Raw genomic sequence first — 27,919 nt, 5'->3', positions numbered from 1 at the left:
GGTTGACTGGCTGGCTGGCTGGCTGGCTGGCTGGCTGGCTGGCTGGCTGACTGGCTGGCTGGCTGGCTGGCTGGCTGGCTGGCTGGCTGGCTGGCTGACTGGCTGGGTGGCTGGGTGGCTGACTGGCTGGCTGGCTGACTGGCTGGCTGACTGACTGACTGGCTGGCTGGCTGGCTGACTGGGGGAAAGTAGGGTAGAAGTATAGATTGGATTTAGTATGGAGTGTGTGTGTGTGTGTGTGTGTGTGTGTGTGTGTGTGTGTGTGTGTGTGTGTGTGTGTGTGTGTGTGTGTGTGTGTGTGTGTGTGTGTGTGTGTGTGTGTCTGTGTGTGTGTGTGTGTGTGTGTGTGTGTGTGTGTGTATGTGCGGGTGTGTACGTACATGTGTGTGCGTGCGTGATCAAGACATCGTCAGAACCTAAAACAGGGCTGTTCTCAGACCCTCTCATTGTTGTTGTTGTACAGGACATCGTCAGAAGCTAGAGGAGTCTCCTAAAACAGTGCTGTTCTCAGACCGTCTCAGTGAGCTGGAGAGGATCAGACAGACAACCATGAGGGTTGCCATGCCGACACAGTCCCAGCGACAGCCACTCAACGCCGGACCCAACTCCTTCAACCACCAGGGACAGACACAGATACCAGGTGAGTCTTTAACCTCTAACCCTAACACCCAGATTTTAGGTGAGTACCCAACCCCCCTAACCTTCTCAATACCAGGTGAGACCATAACATGAACCCCCCTAACCTTCTCAATAGCAGGTGAGACCATAACATTAACCCCCCTAACCTGCTCAATACCAGGTGAGACCATAACATTAACCCCCCTAACCTGCTCAATACCAGGTGAGACCATAACATTAACCCCCCTAACCTTCTCAATACCAGGTGAGACCATAACATTAACCCCCCTAACCTGCTCAATACCAGGTGAGACCATAACATTAACCCCCCTAACCTTCTCAATACCAGGTGAGACCATAACATTAACCCCTCTAACCCCAGGGACAGACAGATACCAGGTGAGACCATAACATTAACCCCCCTAACCTTCTCAATACCAGGTGAGACCATAACATTAACCCCTCTAACCCCAGGGACAGACACAGATACCAGGTGAGACCATAACATTAACCCCCCTAACCCCAGGGACAGACAGATACCAGGTGAGACCATAACATTAACCCCTCTAACCCCAGGGACAGACAGATACCAGGTGAGACCATAACATTAACCCCTCTAACCCCAGGGACAGACAGAGATACCAGGTGAGACCATAACATTAACCCCTCTAACCCCAGGGACAGACAGAGATACCAGGTGAGACCATAACATTAACCCCTCTAACCCCAGGGACAGACACAGATACCAGGTGAGACCATAACATTAACCCCCCTAACCTTCTCAATACCAGGTGAGACCATAACATTAACCCCTCTAACCCCAGGGACAGACACAGATACCAGGTGAGACCATAACATTAACCCCCCTAACCTTCTCAATACCAGGTGAGACCATAACATTAACCCCTCTAACCTTCTCAATACCAGGTGAGACCATAACATTAACCCCTCTAACCCCAGGGACAGACACAGATACCAGGTGAGACCATAACATTAACCCCCCTAACCCCAGGGACAGACACAGATACCAGGTGAGACCGTAACATTAACCCCCCCTAACCCCAGGGACAGACACAGATACCAGGTGAGACCATAACATTAACCCCCCTAACCCCAGGGACAGACAGATACCAGGTGAGACCGTAACATTAACCCCTCTAACCCCAGGGACAGACACAGATACCAGGTGAGACCGTAACTTTAACCCATCTAACCTTCTCAATACCAGGTGAGACCGTAACTTTAACCCCTCTAACCCCAGGGACAGACAGATACCAGGTGAGACCATAACATTAACCCCTCTAACCCCAGGGATAGACACAGATACCAGGTGAGACCGTAACATTAACCCATCTAACCTTCTCAATACCAGGTGAGACCGTAACTTTAACCCATCTAACCTTCTCAATACCAGGTGAGACCGTAACTTTAACCCCTCTAACCTTCTCAATACCAGGTGAGACCGTAACATTAACCCCTCTAACCTTCTCAATACCAGGTGAGACCGTAACTTTAACCCCTCTAACCTTCTCAATACCAGGTGAGACCATAACATTAACCCCCCTAACCTTCTCAATACCAGGTGAGACCATAACATTAACCCCCCTAACCCCAGGGACAGACACAGATACCAGGTGAGACCGTAACTTTAACCCATCTAACCTTCTCAATACCAGGTGAGACCGTAACTTTAACCCCTCTAACCTTCTCAATACCAGGTGAGACCGTAACATTAACCCCTCTAACCCCAGGGACAGACACAGATACCAGGTGAGACCGTAACTTTAACCCATCTAACCTTCTCAATACCAGGTGAGACCGTAACTTTAACCCCTCTAACCTTCTCAATACCAGGTGAGACCGTAACTTTAACCCCTCTAACCTTCTCAATACCAGGTGAGACCGTAACTTTAACCCTCCTAACCTTCTCAATACCAGGTGAGACCGTAACATTAACCCTCCTAACCTTCTCAATAGCAGGTGAGACCGTAACATTAACCCTCCTAACCTTCTCAATACCAGGTGAGACCATAACATTAACCCCCCTAACCTTCTCAATACCAGGTGAGACCATAACATTAACCCCTCTAACCCCAGGGACAGACACAGATACCAGGTGAGACCATAACTTTAACCCATCTAACCTTCTCAATACCAGGTGAGACCGTAACTTTAACCCCCCTAACCCCAGGGACAGACACAGATACCAGGTGAGACCATAACATTAACCCCCCTAACCTTCTCAATACCAGTTGAGACCATAACATTAACCCCCCTAACCTTCTCAATAGCAGGTGAGACCATAACATTAACCCCCCTAACCTTCTCAATAGCAGGTGAGACCATAACATTAACCCCCCTAACCTTCTCAATAGCAGGTGAGACCATAACATTAACCCCTCTAACCCCAGGGACAGACACAGATACCAGGTGAGACCATAACTTTAACCCATCTAACCTTCTCAATACCAGGTGAGACCGTAACTTTAACCCCCCTAACCCCAGGGACAGACACAGATACCAGGTGAGACCATAACATTAACCCCCCTAACCTTCTCAATAGCAGGTGAGACCGTAACATTAACCCCCCTAACCTTCTCAATACCAGGTGAGACCGTAACATTAACCCCCCTAACCTTCTCAATAGCAGGTGAGACCGTAACATTAACCCCCCTAACCTTCTCAATACCAGGTGAGACCGTAACATTAACCCCCCTAACCTTCTCAATAGCAGGTGAGACCGTAACATTAACCCCCCTAACCTTCTCAATACCAGGTGAGACCGTAACATTAACCCCCCTAACCTTCTCAATACCAGGTGAGACCATAACATTTAACCTTCCTAACCTTCTCAATACCAGGTGAGACCATAACATTAACCCCCTAACCTTCTCAATACCAGGTGAGACCATAACATTTAACCTTCCTAACCTTCTCAATAGCAGGTGAGACCATAACATTAACCCCCCTAACCTTCTCAATACCAGGTGAGACCATAACATTAACCCCCCTAACCTTCTCAATACCAGGTGAGACCATAACATTAACCCCCCTAACCTTCTCAATACCAGGTGAGACCATAACATTAACCCCCCTAACCTTCTCAATACCAGGTGAGACCATAACATTAACCCCCCTAACCTTCTCAATACCAGGTGAGACCATAACATTAACATTAACCTTCTCAATACCAGGTGAGACCATAACATTAACCCCCCTAACCTTCTCAATAGCAGGTGAGACCATAACATTAACCCCCCTAACCCTCTCAATACCAGGTGAGACCATAACATTAACCCCCCTAACCTTCTCAATACCAGGTGAGACCATAACATTAACCTTCCTAACCCTCTCAATACCAGGTGAGACCATAACATTAACCCCTCTAACCTTCTCAATACCAGGTGAGACCATAACATTAACCCCCCTAACCTTCTCAATAGCAGGTGAGACCATAACATTAACCTTCCTAACCTTCTCAATAGCAGGTGAGACCATAACATTAAACCCTCACAGCCTTTTATGTTCTAGTTCTGTAGTTGTCTGTATTGTATCTATGACATCGGTCCTGTCGAGGTGGACCACTGGACAACAGAGAAACAAACAGCTATGCAGTCAGTACTAGCTAACAAGGCACACTCTTTCTGCTCCTCCTTCCCCTCCTCCTCCTCTCCAACCATCCTTCTCCTCCTCTTCCTCTCCAACCATCCCTCTCCTCCTTCTCATCTCCAACCATCCCTCTTCTCCTCCTCCTCTCCAACCATCCCTCTCCTCCTCCTCCTCCTCTCCAACCATCCTTCTCCTCCTCCTCCTCCTCTCCAACCATCCCTCTCCTCCTCCTCCTCTCCAACCATCCCTCTCCTCCTCCTCCTCTCCAACCATCCTTCTCCTCCTCCTCTCCAACCATCCCTCTCCTCCTCCTCCTCTCCAACCATCCCTCTTCTCCTCCTCCTCCTCTCCAACCATCCCTCTTCTCCTCCTCCTCCTCTCCAACCATCCCTCTCCTCCTCCTCTCCAACCATCCCTCTCCTCCTCCTCCTCCTTTCCAACCATCCCTCTCCTCCTCTTCCTCTCCAACCATCCCTCTCCTCCTACTCCTCTCCAACCATCCCTCTCCTCCTCCCTCCTCCAGATCCTCGCCAGTCTCAGTCATCTCCTTCCTGGTCGTATGAGCAGCCCTACCCGTCCTACCTGAGTCCTATGACCTCCCCGTCTGTCCACTCCACCACGCCCCTCTCCTCCAGCCGAGCCACCGGCCTGCCCAACATCACTGACCCGCCCCGCCGCATGCCAGGTAACACAAACACACAAACACAGACGCGTACGCACACGCACACTCTCACACACACTAGAAATAAACAATAACACCAAGAATCAGATTAAATGACATTTGCTCTGTGATTTGTTTCTCTTTAACTCTGTTGGATTTCAAAATAGCCACTTCTACCCCAGCTAGCACATGATGTTCTGAGAACCATATGGTTCTTAGTGCTTGGTGAGAGCGTGGTTGTCCTATGGTTATTTATCATACAACCTTCCCACAACGTTCTGGGGATGGTGCCGGATAGGTGCTTGACCATTGGAACATTCTAAGCACATTTAAGGAACTTGCCAAAAAAACACAATTTTCTATTTTATTTTCATTACTTTAACATTTTTCCCAAAAGTTCAAACATGGTTACATTTCATTTTGGTAATGTTCTAGGAACGTTCTCCAACTGGTTTGACATTGGGAACGTTCTCAAATAGTTCAGAGAACATTAAGAAACAACGTTCTTCTGTGGGAACGTTTCGTCCAGGTTTACTCATGGTTGTATTTAAAGTCAAGTTCTCGAATTGTTCTGAGAACGTTAAGAAAACTTTCCAAAAAAAACCAAGATATATAAAATCATAAACATATACATTCCGTTCTTCAACAAAACTCTCTCTATCCTCTATCTTGTTAAGTGTGTTCGGGTGTGTTGGCCGCGCCCACTAATTGGCCACACCTGGTCTTAATGAGTGCTTGTTTCCTTTGAAATGGGGTCTATTTTAATAGACTAAAATGAACAGCTTTGTATGAGTGAAAACCATGTCGACAGGCTAGCTCCATCCTGGTGGCGCAGTGGACTAATTCCATGGATAGAGAACAGAAGACTATTGGTGTCACAAAAATAAATGGGTTTGCATAATTAATGCCTAAAAAAATTATTCCCATTGTCGTGTCTTTGGCATCATTAAAAGCGAAGACTGTTATTTTATCAAATCAATTCTCTGTAATTATCATTACGTGATTAAACTAATCATGTAAATGTAATTAACTAGGAAGTTGGGGCACCAAGGAAAATATTCAGATTACAAAGTTATAATTTTCCTGATATAACTCTTCAGATATTTTAATATCTGATCAATTAGTCTTCTAATTAATGAATTATTCTTTACCTCACGTTAGTCTCATTCCAAACGTCTTAAATTGTTGGTTATCTGCACGAACCCAGCCTTTACTTTGAATCATCCATAAACCCATTGGCTTAATCATTTATTTACTAACTAACTAAATAATCACAGAAATGCATAAACAAACAAACAGTAGATATGTACTAACAAATGATAGGGAAGGTCCCCTAATGGGCTAAGCTGATATGCGGCTTGGTGGACAAAGGGAAGTGGCTGTGGATTGAGCAAGAGCGGGAAAGACAAAGGGGATCACAACACACTATGCTACTATATTTATTGAAATGCTAATCCTTTGCACATGAACGCTCACTCATTTGGGAGTAATTGCAATCAATATACATATTTACGCCCAGGTGTTCTGATCTTTTCTGGAATCCGGTCTGTCTGCTGGAGAGTCAGTTCTTCTCTCTCTGCTTCCCTGAAGATCAACGTCTTTCGTGGTTAGAATGGATACTTCAGAGTACCATTCCGAAATGTTTTCATAGAATAGATGTTGTCGGCGGTTGTCGGTATTCGCATCCCAGGTTTACATAATTTCTAGCTGCAGACTAGTAATTAGTATCTAAGATTTGCTCTTATTCTGTAGGGATCGATAGTCTCGGAATTTAACAATTTCCAGCCGTGTAGCCGATGCTCCACGTGGTATGTTTAGGTCTAAACTATTCGCAATAACAGCTCATGCTGTGGGTTTGCTCAGTCTTGGTACTCCAACCGGTGCCACCTCAGCTGACACCGAGGTATGCGTGGTCTGAAGAGGATTTCCTCAGGAGAGGGTTTTATTCGTAACAATAAAAATGGCGGTTCTATGACGCCTGATCATGTCTGTGCTCACGGGGGCGGGCCAATGACTTAGTTAAACTTTGAAAGGAATACAATTCTCTCACATTAAAGGTTTAACATCACATCATTTCACAAATAGTTTCATCTTTACTCATTCATTTTATACAAGAATTAGATGCAAACCCCATAATTGAGAAACGTACACATTCAGAGATATAGTTATGTGTGTTTCCTGTCCTCTTTGAGGTCACCAAATGAAAAATACTCGTCATACCCGTCCCTTAAGTGTCCATGGACCATTCCCACAAGTGGATATTTTGTTTCAAATTCCCATTTTGGGGATTTAGGAGTTCGCCATGTGAAATCCTTTGTTCTCTCTGTGTCTCTCTTTCTGCATGGCCAGGGGAGAGTGTCTCCACCAGGAATGTATGACCTGAGATAACAGACCCTGGGTGTAAGAGAGAGTGGTGATCTATACCCAGAAAGGGCCGTGTCATGACACCATGTGTCCTATCTGTGCTTGGAGTTCAAAACCTCTTACTAAAACCTCCCGGGAAACCTTTAAAGGAACCACAGTAAAACGTTCTCCGAACCTCCCTGGAACCACAGTAAAACGTTCTCTGAACCTCCCTGGAACCACAGTAAAACGTTCTCAGGACCTCCCTGGAACCACAGTAAAATGTTCTCAGGACCTCCCTGGATCCACAGTAAAACGTTGTCAGAACCTCCCTGGAACCACAGTAAAACGTTCTCAGAACCTCCCTGGAACCACAGTAAAACATTTACATTTACATTTAAGTCATTTAGCAGACGCTCTTATCCAGAGCGACTTACAAGTACATACATTCATATTTTTTTTTTTTTTTTTGTACTGGTCCCCCGTGGGAATCAAACCCACAACCCTGGCGTTGCAAGCGCCATGCTCTACCAACTGAGCCACACGGGACCGTTCTCAGGATCTCCCTGGAACCAGAGTAAAACGTTCTCAGCACCTCCCTGCAACCTAAAAATAAACGTTCCCAGAACAGGCACAATTTTCACTTTTTCACTTCTCTAAGAACATAAAAAAATGTTCAGTTTTACCAGTCAGGAAACATATGGTTTCTTTCCTACAACCAATTTGAAACCAAAAACATATGTTCCAAACTTCCAATGTGCTAGCTGGGATGTGTTTGTTACAGTCTGTCAGACACATAGCGTGGGTCTATTGTCCTCTGTTAATTCATTCTCCTGTAGACTTTAGATATATTGGGGCTGAGTGGTGTGGCCTACCTGACTGGTTCCCTAAGCAGCGGTTAGCACAGATCATTTTTTTTTTATCCTTGCTGTGAGACTTTGATCCACGAGGACTCTGGATAATAACAGGACCGGGATAATGACAGACTGAGGGACAAAGAAACCACTTTATACGCCGCCTCCTTCGCAATGTATGCTGGATATTCAAAACGTCCATGATTGTCCGAAACAACAGAATCTGTCCCTCTCTCTCCATCTCACTTCATCCTCTCCCTCCATCTCTCTATCTCTCCCTCCTCTTTGTCCATCTCTCTCTCTCCATATACACTTTTACTTACTTATAATGAAGTCCATCCATCTGTCCTTCAGGGTAAAGACATAAGTGACTGAACTGTAAAACTCCCCGTTGGCCCTCAGTTTCACAAGTCTCAATGGAGATGAGAGTCGTCCTTCGTCAGTCCGGTTTCGGCTGTGTCTTTATTAGTTTCAGCTCAGAAAATGACCTCTCTATGGATGCTGTTGTGGCTGGTATGGTGAGGACTGCAGCTGCAGTAACTTTGTGGACCATCTGTGTCATGCTGGAACAAAAAGCTGAGGAGCTGTCCAGGTGATTTGTCTCGTACCGTTTGTACAACCTGACAAGATCAGCCTTAAATCGAAATGAAATCAAAGTACTTGGTATATTTTGACAGGCTCTCGTTTTGATGGTGGTGTCGAACTTTGTAGAAGAAAAAAGAAACGCACACCTATGTAGGCGAGGTGCTGGCTAGCGGAGTAGAAAACTAGAAAATAAAGGAGAGCCGCACACTCTAGGAGCTCAGATGCAAAAATATTTAATTACCAACGTTTCGACAGGCAAGCTGTCTTCATCAGGGTACAATCACAGACACTGCGGGATGACTCGTTTATATATAGTGTCAAGACACACAGGTGTCTGTAATCATGGCCAACAGTGGCCTAATATCATTGGTTAATTACTCATATTAAAACGGCATAGAATGAGCAACATACAATTAATACAAATGGATAGCATACGATCATAGACTCACTAAAGACCACACAAGCCTACAAACAACCACAATGGCAAAGTCACAACAATCACAACAATCACAAGAATGGCTTCAGATCAAAGTCCACATTAAGACCGAAGGGAGCAAGGGTCTTTAAGTTAAATATCCAAGCAGCCTCTCGTCTTAACAATAAATGATCAAGGTCACCCCCTCTCCTAGGGAGGGTGACATGTTCGATGCCAATATAACGCAAAGATGAAATCGAGTGGCCTGCCTCCAAAAAGTGGGCCGCAACTGGGTAGGTCAAGTTTTTGCACCTAATGGTGCTACGATGCTCTGAGATACGTACTTTTAATTCACGCTTTGTTTTACCCACATAATTTTTACCACAAGGACAAGTTATGAGATAAATAACTGCCTTAGTGGAGCACGTAATAACACCTTTGATTGGGATCGATGTCCCTGTTTGTGGATGTTTAAAGGATCTGCATTTATAAGTGCCATTGCATTGGGCACAGCCATTACACTTATAATTACCATCCAATAGGGGCGCAAATAGACGTTGTTCAGGAATATCTTGGGGGGTTAAATCAGAGTGTACCAATTGGTCTCGGAGATTTCTGCCCCGCGAAAATACGACCAAGGGAAGGTCAGAAAACACATTACCGAGACTATCATCGGATTTAAGAATATGCCAATGTTTGTGAACGATTCCCTTAATTTGTTCAGAGCGCTTTGAATAGCGGGTAGTTAAAATGCAAGAATGCGTCTTTTTGCGAGACTGCCCTTGAAAAAGGTCATGTCTCGTTTTGTTTTGAATTTTCTCAATGGCATTATTAATCTGATCATTTTTGTACCCCCTCTCCTTGAACTTTCTTTGCGTCTCAGCCATATTTCTGTCGAAATCTGATTGTTTTTTGCAAATTCTTTTGATTCGACAGAATTGGCTGTAGGGCAAACTATTTTTCAAGGGAAGTGGGTGACAACTGTCAGCCCTCAACAAACTGTTACGATCAGTAGGTTTCCTGTAAAGATCAGTGTATAGAACATTATTTTCACACAAGATCAGAAGATCAAGAAAACTGATTTGACGTGTATCAGATTGCATAGTAAATCTCAAATGTTCAGAACAGGAGTTAAGAAAATCATGGAACGCCTGGAGCTGTTTTACATCACCCCTCCATAGAACAAAAATATCATCAATATACCGTTTCCAAATAATGATGTTAGGCAAGAAAACATTTTTGAGAGGATTGAAAATAGACTGTTTCTCCATGTAACCAACATACAAATTAGCATAGTTAGGAGCCATGGGGGATCCCATAGCAGTACCCTTCGTCTGAATAAAGAAATCATTTAGAAACATGAAATAGTTGTGTGTAAGTACTATTTCAGCCAATGTTATAATGCATTCACTGGAAGGTAGTTTATTGGGGTCACGTTGCAGAAGAAAATGTTCCATAGCTTCAATACCGCCCTCGTGAGGAATATTAGTGTATAACGACTCAACATCAAAAGTAACTAACAATGTGTTCTCAGGGAGAGGATCAAGAGATTCTATGATAGAGATCATACTGCTGGTGTCCTTTACAAAGGAGGGGAGCTGTTCTGCGAGTGGTCTAATAAAAAAGTCAACAAAAGTAGAAAGAGGGGCCGTTACTGCATCAATGCCCGCTACAATAGGGCGCCCTGGAGGTTTAGTAACATTCTTATGTAATTTCGGCAAAGTATAAAAAGTGGCAATTTTTGGGTGTTGAATAGCCAAAAAGTCATGTTCTTTTTTGGTTATCTGACCACAACTTTGTGACATTGTCCGCAAATTTTATTTTGCATTCCACTAAACCAAGGAAATTAAGTTCACCAAAGTGGTCAAACCTCAGAACAGTAATATAGTAAATTTGCCCCTTTTCTAATCTGATCATCTGTTTACTACGAGTTTAGCTTTCTGACATTCCCAGATCATTGCATTTCTGCCCGATTCGCTCATAGAAACTACTAGGGGCAACCTCCAACACTCAGACACATAGCTAGGGGCACACTCCAACACATAGCTAGGGGCACACTCCAACACATAGCTAGAGGCACACTCCAACACTCAGACACATAGCTAGGGGCACACTCCAACACATAGCTAGGGGCACACTCCAACACTCAGACACATAGCTAGGGGCACACTCCAACACTCAGACACATAGCTAGGGGCACACTCCAACACTCAGACACATAGCTAGGGGCACACTCCAACACATAGTTAGGGGCACACTCCAACACTCAGACACATAGCTAGGAGCACACTCCAACACTCAGACACATAGCTAGGGGCACACTCCACCACTCAGACACATAGCTAGGGGCACACTCCAACACTCAGACACATAGCTAGGGGCACACTCCAACACTCAGACACATAGCTAGGGGCACACTCCACCACTCAGACACATAGCTAGGGGCACACTCCAACACATAGCTAGGGGCACACTCCAACACTCAGACACATAGCTAGGGGCACACTCCAACACTCAGACACATAGCTAGGGGCACACTCCAACACATAGCTAGGGGCACACTCCAACACATAGTTAGGGGCACACTCCAACACATAGCTAGGGGCACACTCCAACACATAGCTAGGGGCACACTCCAACACATAGTTAGGGGCACACTCCAACACTCAGACACATAGCTAGGAGCACACTCCAACACTCAGACACATAGCTAGGGGCACACTCCACCACTCAGACACATAGCTAGGGGCACACTCCAACACTCAGACACATAGCTAGGAGCACACTCCAACACTCAGACACATAGCTAGGGGCACACTCCAACACTCAGACACATAGCTAGGGGCACACTCCAACACTCAGACACATAGCTAGGGGCACACTCCAACACTCAGACACATAGCTAGGGGCACACTCCAACACTCAGGCACATAGCTAGGGGCACACACCAACACTCAGACACATAGCTAGGGGCACACCCCAACACTCAGACACATAGCTAGGGGCACACTCCAACACTCAGACACATAGCTAGGGGCACACTCCAACACTCAGACACATAGCTAGGGGCACACTCCAACACTCAGACACATAGCTAGGGGCACACTCCAACACTCAGACACATAGCTAGGGGCACAGTCTAACACTCAGACACATAGCTAGGGGCACACTCCAACACTCAGACACATAGCTAGGGGCACACTCCAACACATAGCTAGGGGCACACTCCAACACTCAGACACATAGCTAGGGGCACACTCCACCACTCAGACACATAGCTAGGGGCACACTCCAACACTCAGACACATAGCTAGGGGCACACTCCAACACTCAGACACATAGCTAGGGGCACACTCCAACACTCAGACACATAGCTAGGGGCACACTCTAACACTCAGACACATAGCTAGGGGCACACTCCAACACTCAGACATATAGCTAGGGGCAACCTCCAACACTCAGACACATAGCTAGGGGCACACTCCAACACATAGCTAGGGGCACACTCCAACACTCAGACACATAGCTAGGGGCACACTCCAACACTCAGACACATAGCTAGGGGCACACTCCAACACATAGCTAGGGGCACACTCCAACACTCAGACACATAGCTAGGGGCACACTCCAACACTCAGACACATAGCTAGGGGCACACTCCAACACTCAGACACATAGCTAGGGGCACACTCCAACATATCTGCTTGCCAAAGATAACTTGGAGAAAAGAGCCTTTGTACACATTAGATAGAATGTAAGGCCATTGTATTTCCTCAGGTCATTCATATTTTATTTAACTAGGCAAGCCAGTTAAGAACAAATTCTTATTTTCAATGACAGCCTAGGAACAGTAGGTTAACTGCCTTGTTCAGGAGCAGAACAACAGATTTTTTACCTTGTCAGCTCAGTGATTCGATCTAGCAACCTTTCGGTTACTAGTCCAACGCTCTAACCACTAGGCTACCTGCTACCCCATCCCAAGGCATCTCTAAAGTCCAGAAACACAGAGGACAACTTTGTGTATTAATGCTTGAAATAATCAATTCCAGTTTTTAGGCAGAAAACATGCTCATTCATGCCCTGTCTGTTTATATATGCCTTTTGTTTGGGAGAGAGAAGGCCTTTATTTTTAGGAACATGTTTTATTTAACCTTTATATAACCAGGTAAGACCCATTGAGGGCGACCTGGCAAGAAGGCAAAACAGGGAAATAGCAAATAGTGTCCATAAAATATTACAGAAAAACACAAAAGACAAAGTGTCATAAGTTAAAGATGCAATTGAAGATTAGAAACAACTGCAGTTGTCACAAACAGTGTTGTCGATCTGAGTCTTAAAAACAGACAAGGACACTAACTCCTCTAACTTTAAAACCTTCTGAAGCATGTTCCAAGATCAAAGGGCATTATGGGAAAAATATTGTTTCCTCCTTCTCAGTTCTAGCCTTAGGAACAGACGAGGACAGCAGCGACTGTAGGACAGTGAACGGAGACTGTATTGAGTGACTGATCTGGTCAGTAAAGAACAGAGATACAGAGGGAGTTGTCCCATCAATGCTTTGTACACAAAAGTGTATCAGTGCTTTAGCCTCCTGGTGGAGAGAGAGGTCCATTGCACCATAGTATACATATCACAGTGATGGGTCAGGGATCTAGCATCGGTAATAGATCTTAAAGCACCATGATACACTGTGTCCAGAGTTTACAAGGTACTTGCTGAGTCATATAGACAATATCACCATCATCCATTCTTCTTTGAAGAATCTTTCTGAATAATTTCGAAAATCAATATCTTATTTTTTATTTGACCTTTATGTAACCATTTAGGCCAGTTGAGAACAAGTTCTCATTTACAACTGCGACCAACTGCCATATTTGTTCCTGAAATAGAAAACCAACTTCAGTTTCTTGGTCGCGTTATCCATGTGCTGTTTAAAATTCAGCTTTTTCATCTAACCAAATCCCACGATACTTATAGGAGGTGAACCTATCAATGTGCTGTTTAAATTAAGCTTTTTCATCTAACCAAATCCCAAGATACTTATAGGAGGTAAACCTATCAATGTGCTGTTTAAAATTCAGCTTTTTCATCTAACCAAATCCCAAGATACTTATAGGAGGTGAACCTATCAATTTGCTGGCCTGTTATAGTTCAAATCTGCAAGTGACTCTATCTGTTTACTTTCAGGGAAGAGAAAATCATAAGTTTTCCTTGCATTAAGCACAAGTTTCAATTGGAAAAGCTGCCTTTTAATAACATCAAAAGCCAACAGTAAGTCCTGGAAAACCTTCTCAATATTAGATGCGCTAGAATCAATAATTGTGTCATCAGCATACAGATGGAGATTTGCAGAGTCGACAGTCTTCCTTATATCATTTATATACAGTGTAAAAAAGGATCGGACCTAAAATTGAGCCCTGAGGAACTCCTTTTGTAAGCCCTGTGCTACACACTCTGTTCTGTCAGAAAGGCAGTTCTGGAACCAATCCAATGCATCAACACTTAAACCTTTTTTAGTCTTTACAACAGCAGGGCATGGTCGACAGTGTCGAAGGCCAACAGCAGGACATGGTCGACAGTGTCGAAGGCCAACAGCAGGACATGGTTGACAGTGACGAAGGCCAACAGCAGGACATGGTTGACAGTGACGAAGGCCAACAGCAGGACATGGTTGACAGTGTCGAAGGCCAACAGCAGGACATGGTCGACAGTGTCGAAGGCCAACAGCAGGGCATGGTCGACAGTGTGAAGGCCAACAGCAGGACATGGTTGACAGTGTCGAAGGCCAACAGCAGGACATGGTCAACAGTGTCGAAGGCCAACAGCAGGACATGGTTGACAGTGTCGAAGGCCAACAGCAGGACATGGTCAACAGTGTCGAAGGCCAACAGCAGGACATGGTCGACAGTGTCGAAGGCCAACAGCAGGACATGGTTGACAGTGTCGAAGGCCAACAGCAGGGCATGGTCGACAGTGTCGAAGGCCAACAGCAGGGCATGGTCGACAGTGTCGAAGGCCAACAGCATCCAAGGCCAACAGCAGGACATGGTCAACAGTGTCGAAGGCCAACAGCAGGACATGGTTGACAGTGACGAAGGCCAACAGCAGGACATGGTTGACAGTGTTGAAGGCCAACAGCATCCAAGGCCAACAGCAGGGCATGGTCGACCGTGTCCAAGGGCAACAGCAGGGCATGGTCGACCGTGTCCAAGGCCAACAGCAGGGCATGGTCGACCGTGTCCAAGGCCAACAGCAGGGCATGGTCGACCGTGTCCAAGTCAACAGCAGGGCATGGTCGACAGCAGGGCATGGTCGACCGTGTCCAAGGGCAACAGCAGGGCATGGTCGACCGTGTCCAAGGCCAACAGCAGGGCATGGTCGACCGTGTCCAAGGCCAACAGCAGGGCATGGTCGACCGTGTCCAAGGCCAACAGCAGGGCATGGTCGACCGTGTCCAAGGCCAACAGCAGGGCATGGTCGACCGTGTCCAAGGCCAACAGCAGGGCATGGTCGACCGTGTCCAAGCCAACAGCAGGGCATGGTCGACAGCAGGGCATGGTCGACCGTGTCCAAGGGCAACAGCAGGGCATGGTCGACCGTGTCCAAGGCCAACAGCAGGGCATGGTCGACCGTGTCCAAGGCCAACAGCAGGGCATGGTCGACAGCAGGGCATGGTCGACCGTGTCCAAGGCCAACAGCAGGGCATGGTCGACCGTGTCCAAGGGCAACAGCAGGGCATGGTCGACCGTGTCCAAGGGCAACAGCAGGGCATGGTCGACCGTGTCCAAGGCCAACAGCAGGGCATGGTCGACAGCAGGGCATGGTCGACCGTGTCCAAGGCTGTCAATAAAAAGTGAAACAGTGATTTTTCTTGTCCTGAGCATCTAGAATATCATCTACAGCCATACTTACTGCTTGGCTCAAAAACCAGACTGGAATTGAGATAAAAACTGAAGTTTTTATAAAGAAAGTCTTTCAACTGTGAGTTCACCAGGTTTTCCAAAACTTTTGCCAGTGCAGACAGTTTAGATATGGGATGATAGTTATCCAACAGGGACGGATCGCCACCCTTATGTAAAGGCGTGACATAGGCTGCTTTCCAGACTTTTGGAATGGTATTACTCACCAAGGAAAGATGTCATATCTGAGTGAGAGGGGCAGCAATGATCTCTGTACCAATTGTTTTTTAAATATGGGTTCAATTGATCCGGGCCAGCTGCTTTCTTAATATCAATAGATTTGAGTACCTTTGCACTCTTCTGAAAGGTCAATCTTTGTCAAAATGAAATAGATTAACCGTAGATCGGCATGCGGGCAGTTTCATTCACACAACCTCATTTGAGATGTTAGGAAGGTGTTCACTATCAAATAAATGCCCAGCTTTAACAAAATCCTCATTGAACCTGTCAAGCAGTTTATTATTGTCAGTCACATCCATTGAATTTGAAGTCAGTTTCAGTGAAAGACCAGAGTTTGTGTTTGCATTCATGGATTTAATGGTTTTCAACAATTCGTCGGGTTATTGAGGTTTGCTTTGGTAAATTCCTAATAGAAGCTAGATTTCCATTTCCGTATTAACATGTTGCACTTATTTCTCAGTGCCCTGAATAACTGCCATTCAGCCTGAGAATTACCCTCTCTGGCTTTGGCCCACTGTGTATTTCTGGATCCAATCAGATAATTCCTCTTTAAACCAGGGATTGTCTCTACCTCTTACCCGGTACTTTTTGAGAGGGGTGAGTTTATCACAGATAATAGAACACATGGAGTGAAAATAGGAGAATGCCACGGTAGCTTGTGGGCGAGCAAGACTTTAATGAACACATTATAGACAGAGGGAAGTGGGAGATGTCTCTCCATGTAGATGGATCACACAGCACTCTGCTTGGTAAACTTCTCTAGCAGCAGTCAGTCAGTCAGATGGATCACACAGCACTCTGCTTGGTAAACTGCTCTAGCAGCAGTCAGTCAGTCAGTCAGTCAGATGGATCGCACAGCACTCTGCTTGGTAAACTTCTCTAGCAGCAGTCAGTCAGTCAGTCAGTCAGATGGATCACACAGCACTCTGCTTGGTAAACTTCTCTAGCAGCAGTCAGTCAGTCAGATGGATCACACAGCACTCTGCTTGGTAAACTTCTCTAGCAGCAGTCAGTCAGTCAGTCAGTCAGATGGATCACACAGCACTCTGCTTGGTAAACTGCTCTAGCAGCAGTCAGTCAGTCAGATGGATCACACAGCACTCTGCTTGGTAAACTGCTCTAGCAGTCAGTCAGTCAGTCAGTCAGATGGATCACACAGCACTCTGCTTGGTAAACTGCTCTAGCAGCAGTCAGTCAGTCAGTCAGTCAGATGGATCACACAGCACTCTGCTTGGTAAACTGCTCTAGCAGCAGTCAGTCAGTCAGTCAGTCAGTCAGTCAGTCAGTCAGTCAGTCAGATGGATCACACAGCACTCTGCTTGGTAAACTGCTCTAGCAGCAGTTAGTCAGTCAGTCAGTCAGTCAGTCAGTCAGTCAGTCAGTCAGTCAGTCAGTCAGTCAGAGGTTTATTGAACAGTTAGACCACCACAGTGCTAGACTATTCCGAGAGGAACAATAACCTTAGAACAGTCTAGGACAGGGGTGTCAAACTCATTCCATGGAGGGCTCAGTGTCGTCAGGTTTTTGTTTTTTCCTTTCAGTAAAGACCTAGACAACCAGGTGAGGGGAGTTCCTTAGTAATTAGTGACCTAGAGAACCAGGTGAGGGGAGTTCCTTAGTAATTAGTGACCTAGAGAACCAGGTGAGGGGAGTTCCTTAGTAATTAGTGACCTAGAGAACCAGGTGAGGGGAGTTCCTTAGTAATTAGTGACCTAGACAACCAGGTGAGGGGAGTTCCTTAGTAATTAGTGACCTAGACAACCAGGTGAGGGGAGTTCCTTACTAATTAGTGACCTAGACAACCAGGTGAGGGGAGTTCCTTACTAATTAGTGACCTAGAGAACCAGGTGGGGGGAGTTCCTTACTAATTAGTGACCTAGACAACCAGGTGAGGGGAGTTCCTTAGTAATTAGTGACCTAGAGAACCAGGTGAGGGGAGTTCCTTACTAATTAGTGACCTAGAGAACCAGGTGGGGGGAGTTCCTTAGTAATTAGTGACCTAGAGAACCAGGTGAGAGGAGTTCCTTAGTAATTAGTGACCTAGACAACCAGGTGAGGGGAGTTCCTTAGTAATTAGTGACCTAGAGAACCAGGTGAGGGGAGTTCCTTACTAATTAGTGACCTAGACAACCAGGTAGGGGAGTTCATTACTAATTAGTGACCTAGAGAACCAGGTAGGGGAGTTCATTACTAATTAGTGACCTAGAGAACCAGGTGAGGGGAGTTCCTTACTAATTAGTGATCTAGAGAACCAGGTGGGGGGAGTTCCTTAGTAATTAGGGACCTAGAGAACCAGGTGAGGGGAGTTCCTTACTAATTAGTGACCTAGAGAATCAGGTGAGGGGAGTTCTTTACTAATTAGTGACCTAGAGAACTAGGTGGGGGGAGTTCCTTAGTAATTAGTGACCTAGACAACCAGGTGAGAGGAGTTCCTTACTAATTAGTGACCTAGAGAACCAGGTGAGGGGAGTTCCTTACTAATTAGTGACCTAGAGAACCAGGTGGGGGAGTTCCTTAGTAATTAGTGACCTAGAGAACCAGGTGACTGGAGTTCCTTTGTAATTAGTGACCTAGACAACCAGGTGAGGGGAGTTCCTTACTAATTAGTGACCTAGATAACCAGATCACCTTATATTCTAGAACAGTCTAACAGATCTGGAACAATCACCTTCTATTCTAGAACAGTCTAACAGATCTGGAACAACCACAGTATATTCTAGAACAGTCTAACAGATCTGGAACAACCACATTATATTCTAGAACGGTCTAATGGATCTAGAACAATCAACTTATATTCTAGAACAGTCTAACAGATCTAGAACAATCACGTTCTATTCTAGAACAGTCTAGCAGATCTGGAACAATCACTTTATATTCTAGAACAGTCTAACAGATCTGGAACAATCACATTCTATTCTAGAACAGTCTAACAGATCTGGAACAATCACATTCTATTCTAGAACAGTCTAACAGATCTGGAAGCAGCATCACCTACTATTCTAGAACAGTCTAACAGATCTAGAACAATCACCTTCTATTCTAGAACAGTCTAACAGATCTAGAACAATCACCTTCTATTCTAGAACAGTCTAACAGATCTGGAACAATCACCTTCTATTCTAGAACAGTCTAACAGATCTAGAACAATCACCTTCTATTCTAGAACAGTCTAACAGATCTGGAACAATCACCTTCTATTCTAGAACAGTCTAACAGATCTGGAACAACCACCTACTATTCTAGAACAGTCTAACAGATATGGAACAATCACATTCTATTCTAGAACAGTCTAGCGGATCTGGAACAATCACCTTCTATTCTAGAACAGTCTAACAGATCTGGAACAACCACATTCTATTCTAGAACAGTCTAACGGAGCTGGTGGGCGGCGGTCACTAATTCACTAATTAAAATCGTATGTTATGTGACGCTAGCGACAATCCGGCTTCGCTATTACTTCCCCATATAAAATCACCCGCCCACCCACACCCGCCCACCCACACCCACACTCCCTTGGTAGACATAGTGACACAGAAGACGCCATGTGATTTATGATAAGAGCAGCATGGTGTGTGTGTTTGTGTGTGTCGCTCCTATTCTTCTTTACCTCTCTGGCCCAGCTAGATGCCCACCACAGCCTGTTAGGGGTGAAGCTGAAATGGAGACGAACGGACAGACAGACAGACAGAGGGAGCCCACAGCCAGTTAGGGGTGAAGCTGAGACAGACAGACAGACAGACAGACAGACAGACAGACAGACAGACAGACAGACAGAGGGAGCCCACAGCCAGTTAGGGGTGAAGCTGAGACAGACAGACAGACAGACAGACAGACAGACAGACAGACAGACAGACAGACAGACAGACAGACAGACAGACAGACAGACAGACAGACAGACAGACAGACAGACAGAGGGAGCCCACAGCCAGTTAGGGGTGAAGCTGAGATGGAGACAGACAGACAGACAGACGAAGGGAAAAGAGAGATTCTCTCTCTTTCTCTCTCTCTTCCCCTCCTTCCTCCCTCTTTCTCCCCCTCCCTCCCTCCCCCCAGCCTGTGTTAGATGAGGGATGGAGGAAGGAGAGGGAGGGAGGGAGGAGAGGAGCCACATCAGAGCAGCTCCTGCCTCATTAAGGCTCCATGGAAACTGTTCCTGCTCAAATTGGTTCCACATGGGCCCCTCCTCAGTCATCCACACTACTCTTTATGTGCATCAATATACACACAAACGCACGCACGCACACACACACACACACACACACGCTGCACAGGCTTAAACATACACTGACACACAAACATGCAGACACACCCACAGAGACATCAACAAAGAGACATCGACATTGAGACACCAAGACAGAGACATCAACACAGAGACACCAAGACGGAGACATCAACACAGAGACACCAAGACAGAGACATCAAGACAGAGACATCAAGACAGAGACACCAAGACAGAGACACCAAGACAGAGACATCAACACAGAGACACCAAGACGGAGACATCAACACAGAGACACCAACACAGAGACACCAACACAGAGACACCAACACAGAGACATCAACACAGAGACACCAACACAGAGACATCAGCACAGAGACACCAAGACAGAGACATCAAGACAGAGACATCAAGACAGAGACATCAAGACAGAGACATCAACACAGAGACATCAACACAGAGACACCAACACAGAGACATCAGCACAGAGACACCAAGACAGAGACATCAAGACAGAGACATCAACACAGAGACATCAACACAGAGACACCAACACAGAGACATCAGCACAGAGACACCAAGACAGAGACATCAACACAGAGACATCAAGACAGAGACATCAAGACAGAGACATCAAGACAGAGACATCAACACAGAGACATCAACACAGAGACATCAACACAGAGACATCAAGACAGAGACATCAACACAGAGACATCAAGACAGAGACATCAACACAGAGACATCAACACAGAGACATCAACACAGAGACATCAACACAGAGACACCAAGACAGAGACATCAAGACAGAGACATCAAGACAGAGACATCAAGACAGAGACATCAAGACAGAGACACCAAGACAGAGACACCAAGACAGAGACATCAACACAGAGACATCAACACAGAGACACCAAGACAGAGACATCAAGACAGAGACATCAAGACAGAGACACCAAGACAGAGACACCAACACAGAGACATCAACACAGAGACACCAAGACGGAGACATCAACACAGAGACACCAACACAGAGACACCAACACAGAGACACCAACACAGAGACATCAACACAGAGACACCAACACAGAGACATCAGCACAGAGACACCAAGACAGAGACATCAAGACAGAGACATCAAGACAGAGACATCAAGACAGAGACATCAACACAGAGACATCAACACAGAGACACCAACACAGAGACATCAGCACAGAGACACCAAGACAGAGACATCAAGACAGAGACATCAACACAGAGACATCAACACAGAGACACCAACACAGAGACATCAGCACAGAGACACCAAGACAGAGACATCAACACAGAGACATCAAGACAGAGACATCAAGACAGAGACATCAAGACAGAGACATCAACACAGAGACATCAACACAGAGACATCAACACAGAGACATCAACACAGAGACATCAAGACAGAGACATCAACACAGAGACATCAAGACAGAGACATCAACACAGAGACATCAACACAGAGACATCAACACAGAGACATCAACACAGAGACACCAAGACAGAGACATCAAGACAGAGACATCAAGACAGAGACATCAAGACAGAGACATCAAGACAGAGACACCAAGACAGAGACACCAAGACAGAGACATCAACACAGAGACATCAACACAGAGACACCAAGACAGAGACATCAAGACAGAGACATCAAGACAGAGACATCAAGACAGAGACACCAAGACAGAGACATCAACACAGAGACACCAAGACGGAGACATCAACACAGAGACACCAACACAGAGACATCAAGACAGAGACACCAAGACAGAGACATCAAGACAGAGACATCAAGACAGAGACATCAACACAGAGACATCAACACAGAGACATCAACACAGAGACATCAACACAGAGACATCAACACAGAGACATCAACACAGAGACACCAAGACAGAGACATCAAGACAGAGACATCAACACAGAGACATCAACACAGAGACATCAAGACAGAGACATCAACACAGAGACATCAACACAGAGACATCAAGACAGAGACATCAACACAGAGACATCAACACAGAGACACCAAGACAGAGACATCAACACAGAGACATCAACACAGAGACATCAACACAGAGACACCAAGACAGAGACATCAACACAGAGACATCAACACAGAGACATCAAGACAGAGACATCAAGACAGAGACATCAACACAGAGACACCAAGACGGAGACATCAACACAGAGACACCAACACAGAGACATCAGCACAGAGACACCAAGACAGAGACATCAAGACAGAGACATCAAGACAGAGACATCAAGACAGAGACATCAACACAGAGACATCAAGACAGAGACATCAACACAGAGACATCAACACAGAGACATCAACACAGAGACATCAACACAGAGACACCAACACAGAGACATCAACACAGAGACATCAACACAGAGACATCAACACAGAGACATCAAGACAGAGACATCAACACAGAGACATCAACACACACACAACAACAATATAAACTCAACATGTAAAGTGTTGGTCCCATGTTTCATGAGCTGAACCTATGACACTGTGTTGACCTATGACCCTACAGGCTGAAATAAAAGATCAAGAAGCTGATTAAACAGTATAATCATAAAACAGGTGCACCTTGTGCTGGGGACAATAAAAGGCCACTCTAAAATGTGCAGTTTTGTCTCACAACACAATGCCACAGAGGTCTCAAGTTTTGAGGGAGCGTGCAATTGGCATGCTGACTGCAGTAATGTCCACCAGAGCTGTTGCTAAAGAATTAAACATTCATTTCTCTACCGTAAGCCGCCTCCAACGTCGTTTTAGAGAATGTGTCAGTACGTCCAACCGTCCTCACAACCGCAGACCACGTGTAACCATGCCAGCCCAGGACCTCCACATCCAGCTTCTTCACCTGCGGGATCATCTGAGACCAGCCACCCGGACAGCTGATGAAACTGTTTCTGTCTGTTATAAAGCCCTTTTGTGAGAAAAAACTCATTCTGATTGGCCGGGCCTGGCTCCCAAGTGGGTGGGCCTATGCTCTCTCAGCCCCATCCATGGCTGCATCCCTGCCCAGTGGGTGGGCCTATGCCCTCCCAGGCCCACCCATGGCTGAGCCCCTGCCCAGTGGGTGGGCCTGTGCCCTCCCAGGCCCACCCATGGCTGAGCCCCTGCCAGGCCCACCATTGGCTGAGCCCTCCCAGGCCCACCCATGGCTGAGCCCCTGCCCAGTGGGTGGGCCTGTGCCCTCCCAGGCCCACCCATGGCTGAGCCCCTGCCAGGCCCACCATTGGCTGAGCCCTCCCAGGCCCACCCATGGCTGAGCCCCTGCCCAGTGGGTGGGCCTGTGCCCTCCCAGGCCCACCCATTGGCTGAGCCCCTGCCCAGTGGGTGGGCCTGTGCCCTCCCAGGCCCACCCATTGGCTGAGCCCCTGCCCAGGCATGTGAAATCCATAGATTAGGGCCTCATGTACTTAGACTGAACAAAAATATAAACATAACGTGCTATAATTTCAAAGATTTCACTGAGTTACAGTTCATATAAGGAAATTAGTAGATTTAAAATTCATTAGTTCCTAATCTATGGATTTCACATGACTGGGAATACAGATATGTATCTGTTGGTCACAAATACCTTGAAAAAAGGTAGTGGTGTGGATCAGATAACCAGTCAGCATCTGGTGTGACCATTTGCCTCACGCAGCGTGACACATTTCCTTCACATAGAGTTGATCAGGCTGTTGATTGTGGCCCGTGGAATGTTGTCCCACTCCTCTTCAATGGCTGTGACAAGTTGTTGTCTCACAGTTTGAGCAGAAATTCTTCAGTTGTGCAAACCCCAAAGTTTGATCAGCTGTCCGGGTGGCAGGTCTCAGATGCTCCCGCAGGTGAAGCAGCTGGATGTAAAGGACCTGGGCTGGCGTGGTTACACGCAGTGGTGTAAAGTACTTAAGTAAAATACTTTAAAGTACTACTTAAGTAGTTTTTGGGGTATCTGTACTTTACTATTAATATTTTTGGCAACTTTTATTTTTACTTCACTACATTCCTAAAGAAAATTATGTACTTTTTACTCCATACATTTTCCCTGACACCTAAAAGTATTCGTTACTTTTTGAATGCTTAGCAGGACAGAAAAATGGTCCAATTCAAGCACTTATCAAGAGAACATCCCTGGTCATCCCTACTGTCTCTGATCTGGAGGACTCACTAAACAGAGAACATCCCTGGTCATCCCTACTACCTCTGATCTGGAGGACTCACTAAACAGAGAACATCCCTGGTCATCCCTACCGCCTCTGATCTGGAGGACTCACTAAACAGAGAACATCCCTGGTCATCCCTACCGCCTCTGATCTGGAGGACTCACTAAACAGAGAACATCCCTGGTCATCTCTACTGCCTCTGATCTGGAGGACTCACTAAACAGAGAACATCCCTGGTCATCCCTACTGCCTCTGATCTGGATGACTCACTAAACAGAGAACATCCCTGGTCATCCCTACTGCCTCTGATCTGGTGGACTCACTAAACAGAGAACATCCCTGGTCATCCCTACCGCTTCTGATCTGGAGGACTCACTAAACAGAGAACATCCCTGGTCATCCCTACTGCCTCTGATCTGGAGGACTCACTAAACAGAGAACATCCCTGGTCATCCCTACCGCCTCTGATCTGGAGGACTCACTAAACAGAGAACATCCCTGGTCATCCCTACTGCCTCTGATCTGGAGGACTCACTAAACAGAGAACATCCCTGGTCATCCCTACTGTCTCTGATCTGGAGGACTCACTAAACAGAGAACATCCCTGGTCATCCCTACTGCCTCTGATCTGGAGGACTCACTAAACACAAATGCTTCGTTTGTAAATTATGTGTCACGTTCTGACTATAGTTCTTTTGAGTTTTCTTTGTTTTAGTGTTGGTCAGGACGTGAGCTGAGTGGGCATTCTATGTTGTGTGTCTAGTTTTCCCGTTTTTGTGTTTGGCCTGATATGGTTCTCAATCAGAGGCAGGTGTTTGTCATTGTCTCTGATTGGGAACCATATTTAGGTAGCCTGTTTTCTGTTGGGTTTTGTGGGTGGTTGTCTTCAGTCTTTGTGTGTCTGCACCAGACAGAACTGTTTCGTTTCGTGTTATTCTCGTTTATCGTTATTTTGTTTGTTTGTTTAACGTATTCTATTAAAATGGATACTTTTCTCGCTGCGCCTTGGTCCTCCTCTCTTCCTCCATACGACGAACGTTACATTATGTCTGAGTGTTGGAGTGTGCCCCCTGGCTATCCATAAATTAAAAAACAAAAAATGGTGCCATCTAGTTTGCTTAATATAAGGAATTTGAAATGGTTAATACTTTTACTTTTGATACTTAAGTATATTTTAAACCAAATACTTTTAGACTTTTACTCAAATACTATTTCACTTTTACTTGAGTCATTTTCTATCAAGGTATCTATACCTTTTCCCAGGTATGACAGGTACTTTTCCCCCCTAGTTACAGGTGGTCTACGGTTGTGAGGCCGGTTGGACTTACTGACGATTATCTAAAACTAATTTGTTTACAAATATCTTTAGAAATCTTTTGATTTCTTTTGAGAAAGCTTTTTGTGCGTAGGGAACATTTCAGGGATCTTTTTATTTATGTTCATAACACACAAACACACACACACATTACATACTGTACAGGTGTCTAGTCATGACATACTGTACAGGTGTCTAGTCATGACATACTGTACAGGTGTCTAGTCATGACATACTGTACAGGTGTCTAGTCATGACATACTGTACAGGTGTCTAGTCATGACATACTGTACAGGTGTCTAGTCATGACATACTGTACAGGTGTCTAGTCATTACATACTGTACAGGTGTCTAGTCATGACATACTGTACAGGTGTCTAGTCATGACATACTGTACAGGTGTCTAGTCATGACATACTGTACAGGTGTCTAGTCATGACATACTGTACAGGTGTCTAGTCATTACATACTGTACAGGTGTCTAGTCATGACATACTGTACAGGTGTCTAGTCATTACATACTGTACAGGTGTCTAGTCATTTAACATTTCATTTCTGTTCTTGGTATCACATCAGACCAACTCCGGGAACATGTTCAATAATGTTAAATATGACTATTTGATTTTATACTGTTGAGGTTTGGAGTCATATAATACATATAATTGAATAGTTTGCTGTTGTCTTGGCACCGGTCGTCAGAATAGATTGTAAAATATATTTCTAATCTTTAAGGGACGACATGAATAAAGGATACATACTGTTAATACTCCAATAATGTGGTTTAAGGGACGATACAGCTAAATGAAGCAATGTTTTGATGACGTTTTTTAAAACAGGGTTCTCTCTCCCTCTCCATCCTCCTCTCCTCTCCCTCTCCATCCTCCTCTCCTCTCCCTCTCCATCCTCCTCTCCTCTCCCTCTCCATCCTCCTCTCCTCTCCCTCTCCATCCGTCTCTCTCTCTCTAGGCTCGTCAGATCTCAGTCCGTTCCCAGGTCAGTTTGAGCGTCAGTTCCCGGGTCTCTCCTCTCTGACGGAGTCCGGTTTCTCCAGTCCCAGAATGCACTACCCCACCACCTTTACCTACAACCCTCCCGTCACCTCCGCCATGTCGCTAGGCTCCGCCCACTACCACACCTACCTGCCCCCTCCCTACCCCGGTTCCACCCAGAGTCAGAGTGGACCGTTCCCGACCAGCAGCGCTCCCTATCTCTACTATGGAGCATCCTCTGGGTCGTACCAGTTCTCCATGGTTCCCGGGGGGGACCGCTCCCCCTCCAGAATGGGTCCTCCCTGCACCAGCGCCTCCACCGGTAGCTCCCTGGTTAACCCTAACCTGCCCAGCCAGGCAGATGGGGGGGTGGAGGGGGACGGGAGTCACAGCAACTCTCCTACCGTACTCAACTCTGCTGGGGGACGCGTGGATGAAGCTGTCTGGAGACCTTACTGAGGAGGAGGAGAGGAGGATGGAGAGGAGGAGGAGGAGGAGGGTGGAGAGGAGGAGGAGGAGGGTGGAGAGGAGGAGGATGGAGAGGAGGAGGCGGAGAGGAGGATGGAGAGGAGGATGGAGAGGAGGAGGATGAGGAGAGGAGGAGGATGGAGAGGAGGAGGATGGAGAGGAGGAGGAGGAGAGGAGGAGGAGGAGGAGGATGAAGAGGAGGAGGAGGAGAAGAAGGCAACGTAAACTAATGTCATGGTTTTAAAGCACAAAACCTTTCAAAGGGATTTTTGATTTCTGATTAAAAAGCAGCAATTCTCCAGTATCATCCACAACTTACGGGACAACGATTCAGGCTATTTGAAGCAGACAGCTTGTTTTGTGTAGTATTTGTATTTGTATAAGGCTTTTAGCTGAGTATGTTGTTGTACTAGGACAATATAGCGAGACAATACAGCAAGACAATACAACAGGACAATACAGCAGGACAATACAGCAGGACAATACAACAGGACA

General features: G+C 45.9%; 1 protein-coding gene across 1 annotated transcript; it reads left to right on the top strand.

The window, feature by feature from the left end:
- Positions 1-463: 463 nt before the first annotated feature.
- LOC120041620 (runt-related transcription factor 2-like) lies at positions 464-27,415 on the top strand (the record flags this gene model as incomplete). Its single annotated transcript, XM_038986487.1, has 3 exons — positions 464-640; positions 4,751-4,912; positions 26,934-27,415. Coding segments are annotated over 3 exons (821 nt in total), but the record flags the coding sequence as incomplete, so codon positions are not given.
- Positions 27,416-27,919: the final 504 nt, after the last annotated feature.

The sequence above is a fragment of the Salvelinus namaycush genome, unplaced genomic scaffold, assembly GCF_016432855.1.
Source record: "Salvelinus namaycush isolate Seneca unplaced genomic scaffold, SaNama_1.0 Scaffold489, whole genome shotgun sequence".
In the NCBI taxonomy this organism is placed as follows: domain Eukaryota; kingdom Metazoa; phylum Chordata; class Actinopteri; order Salmoniformes; family Salmonidae; genus Salvelinus; species Salvelinus namaycush.
The sequence above is the reverse complement of the archived record's forward strand: the minus strand, read 5'-3'. Positions and strand labels throughout refer to the sequence as shown.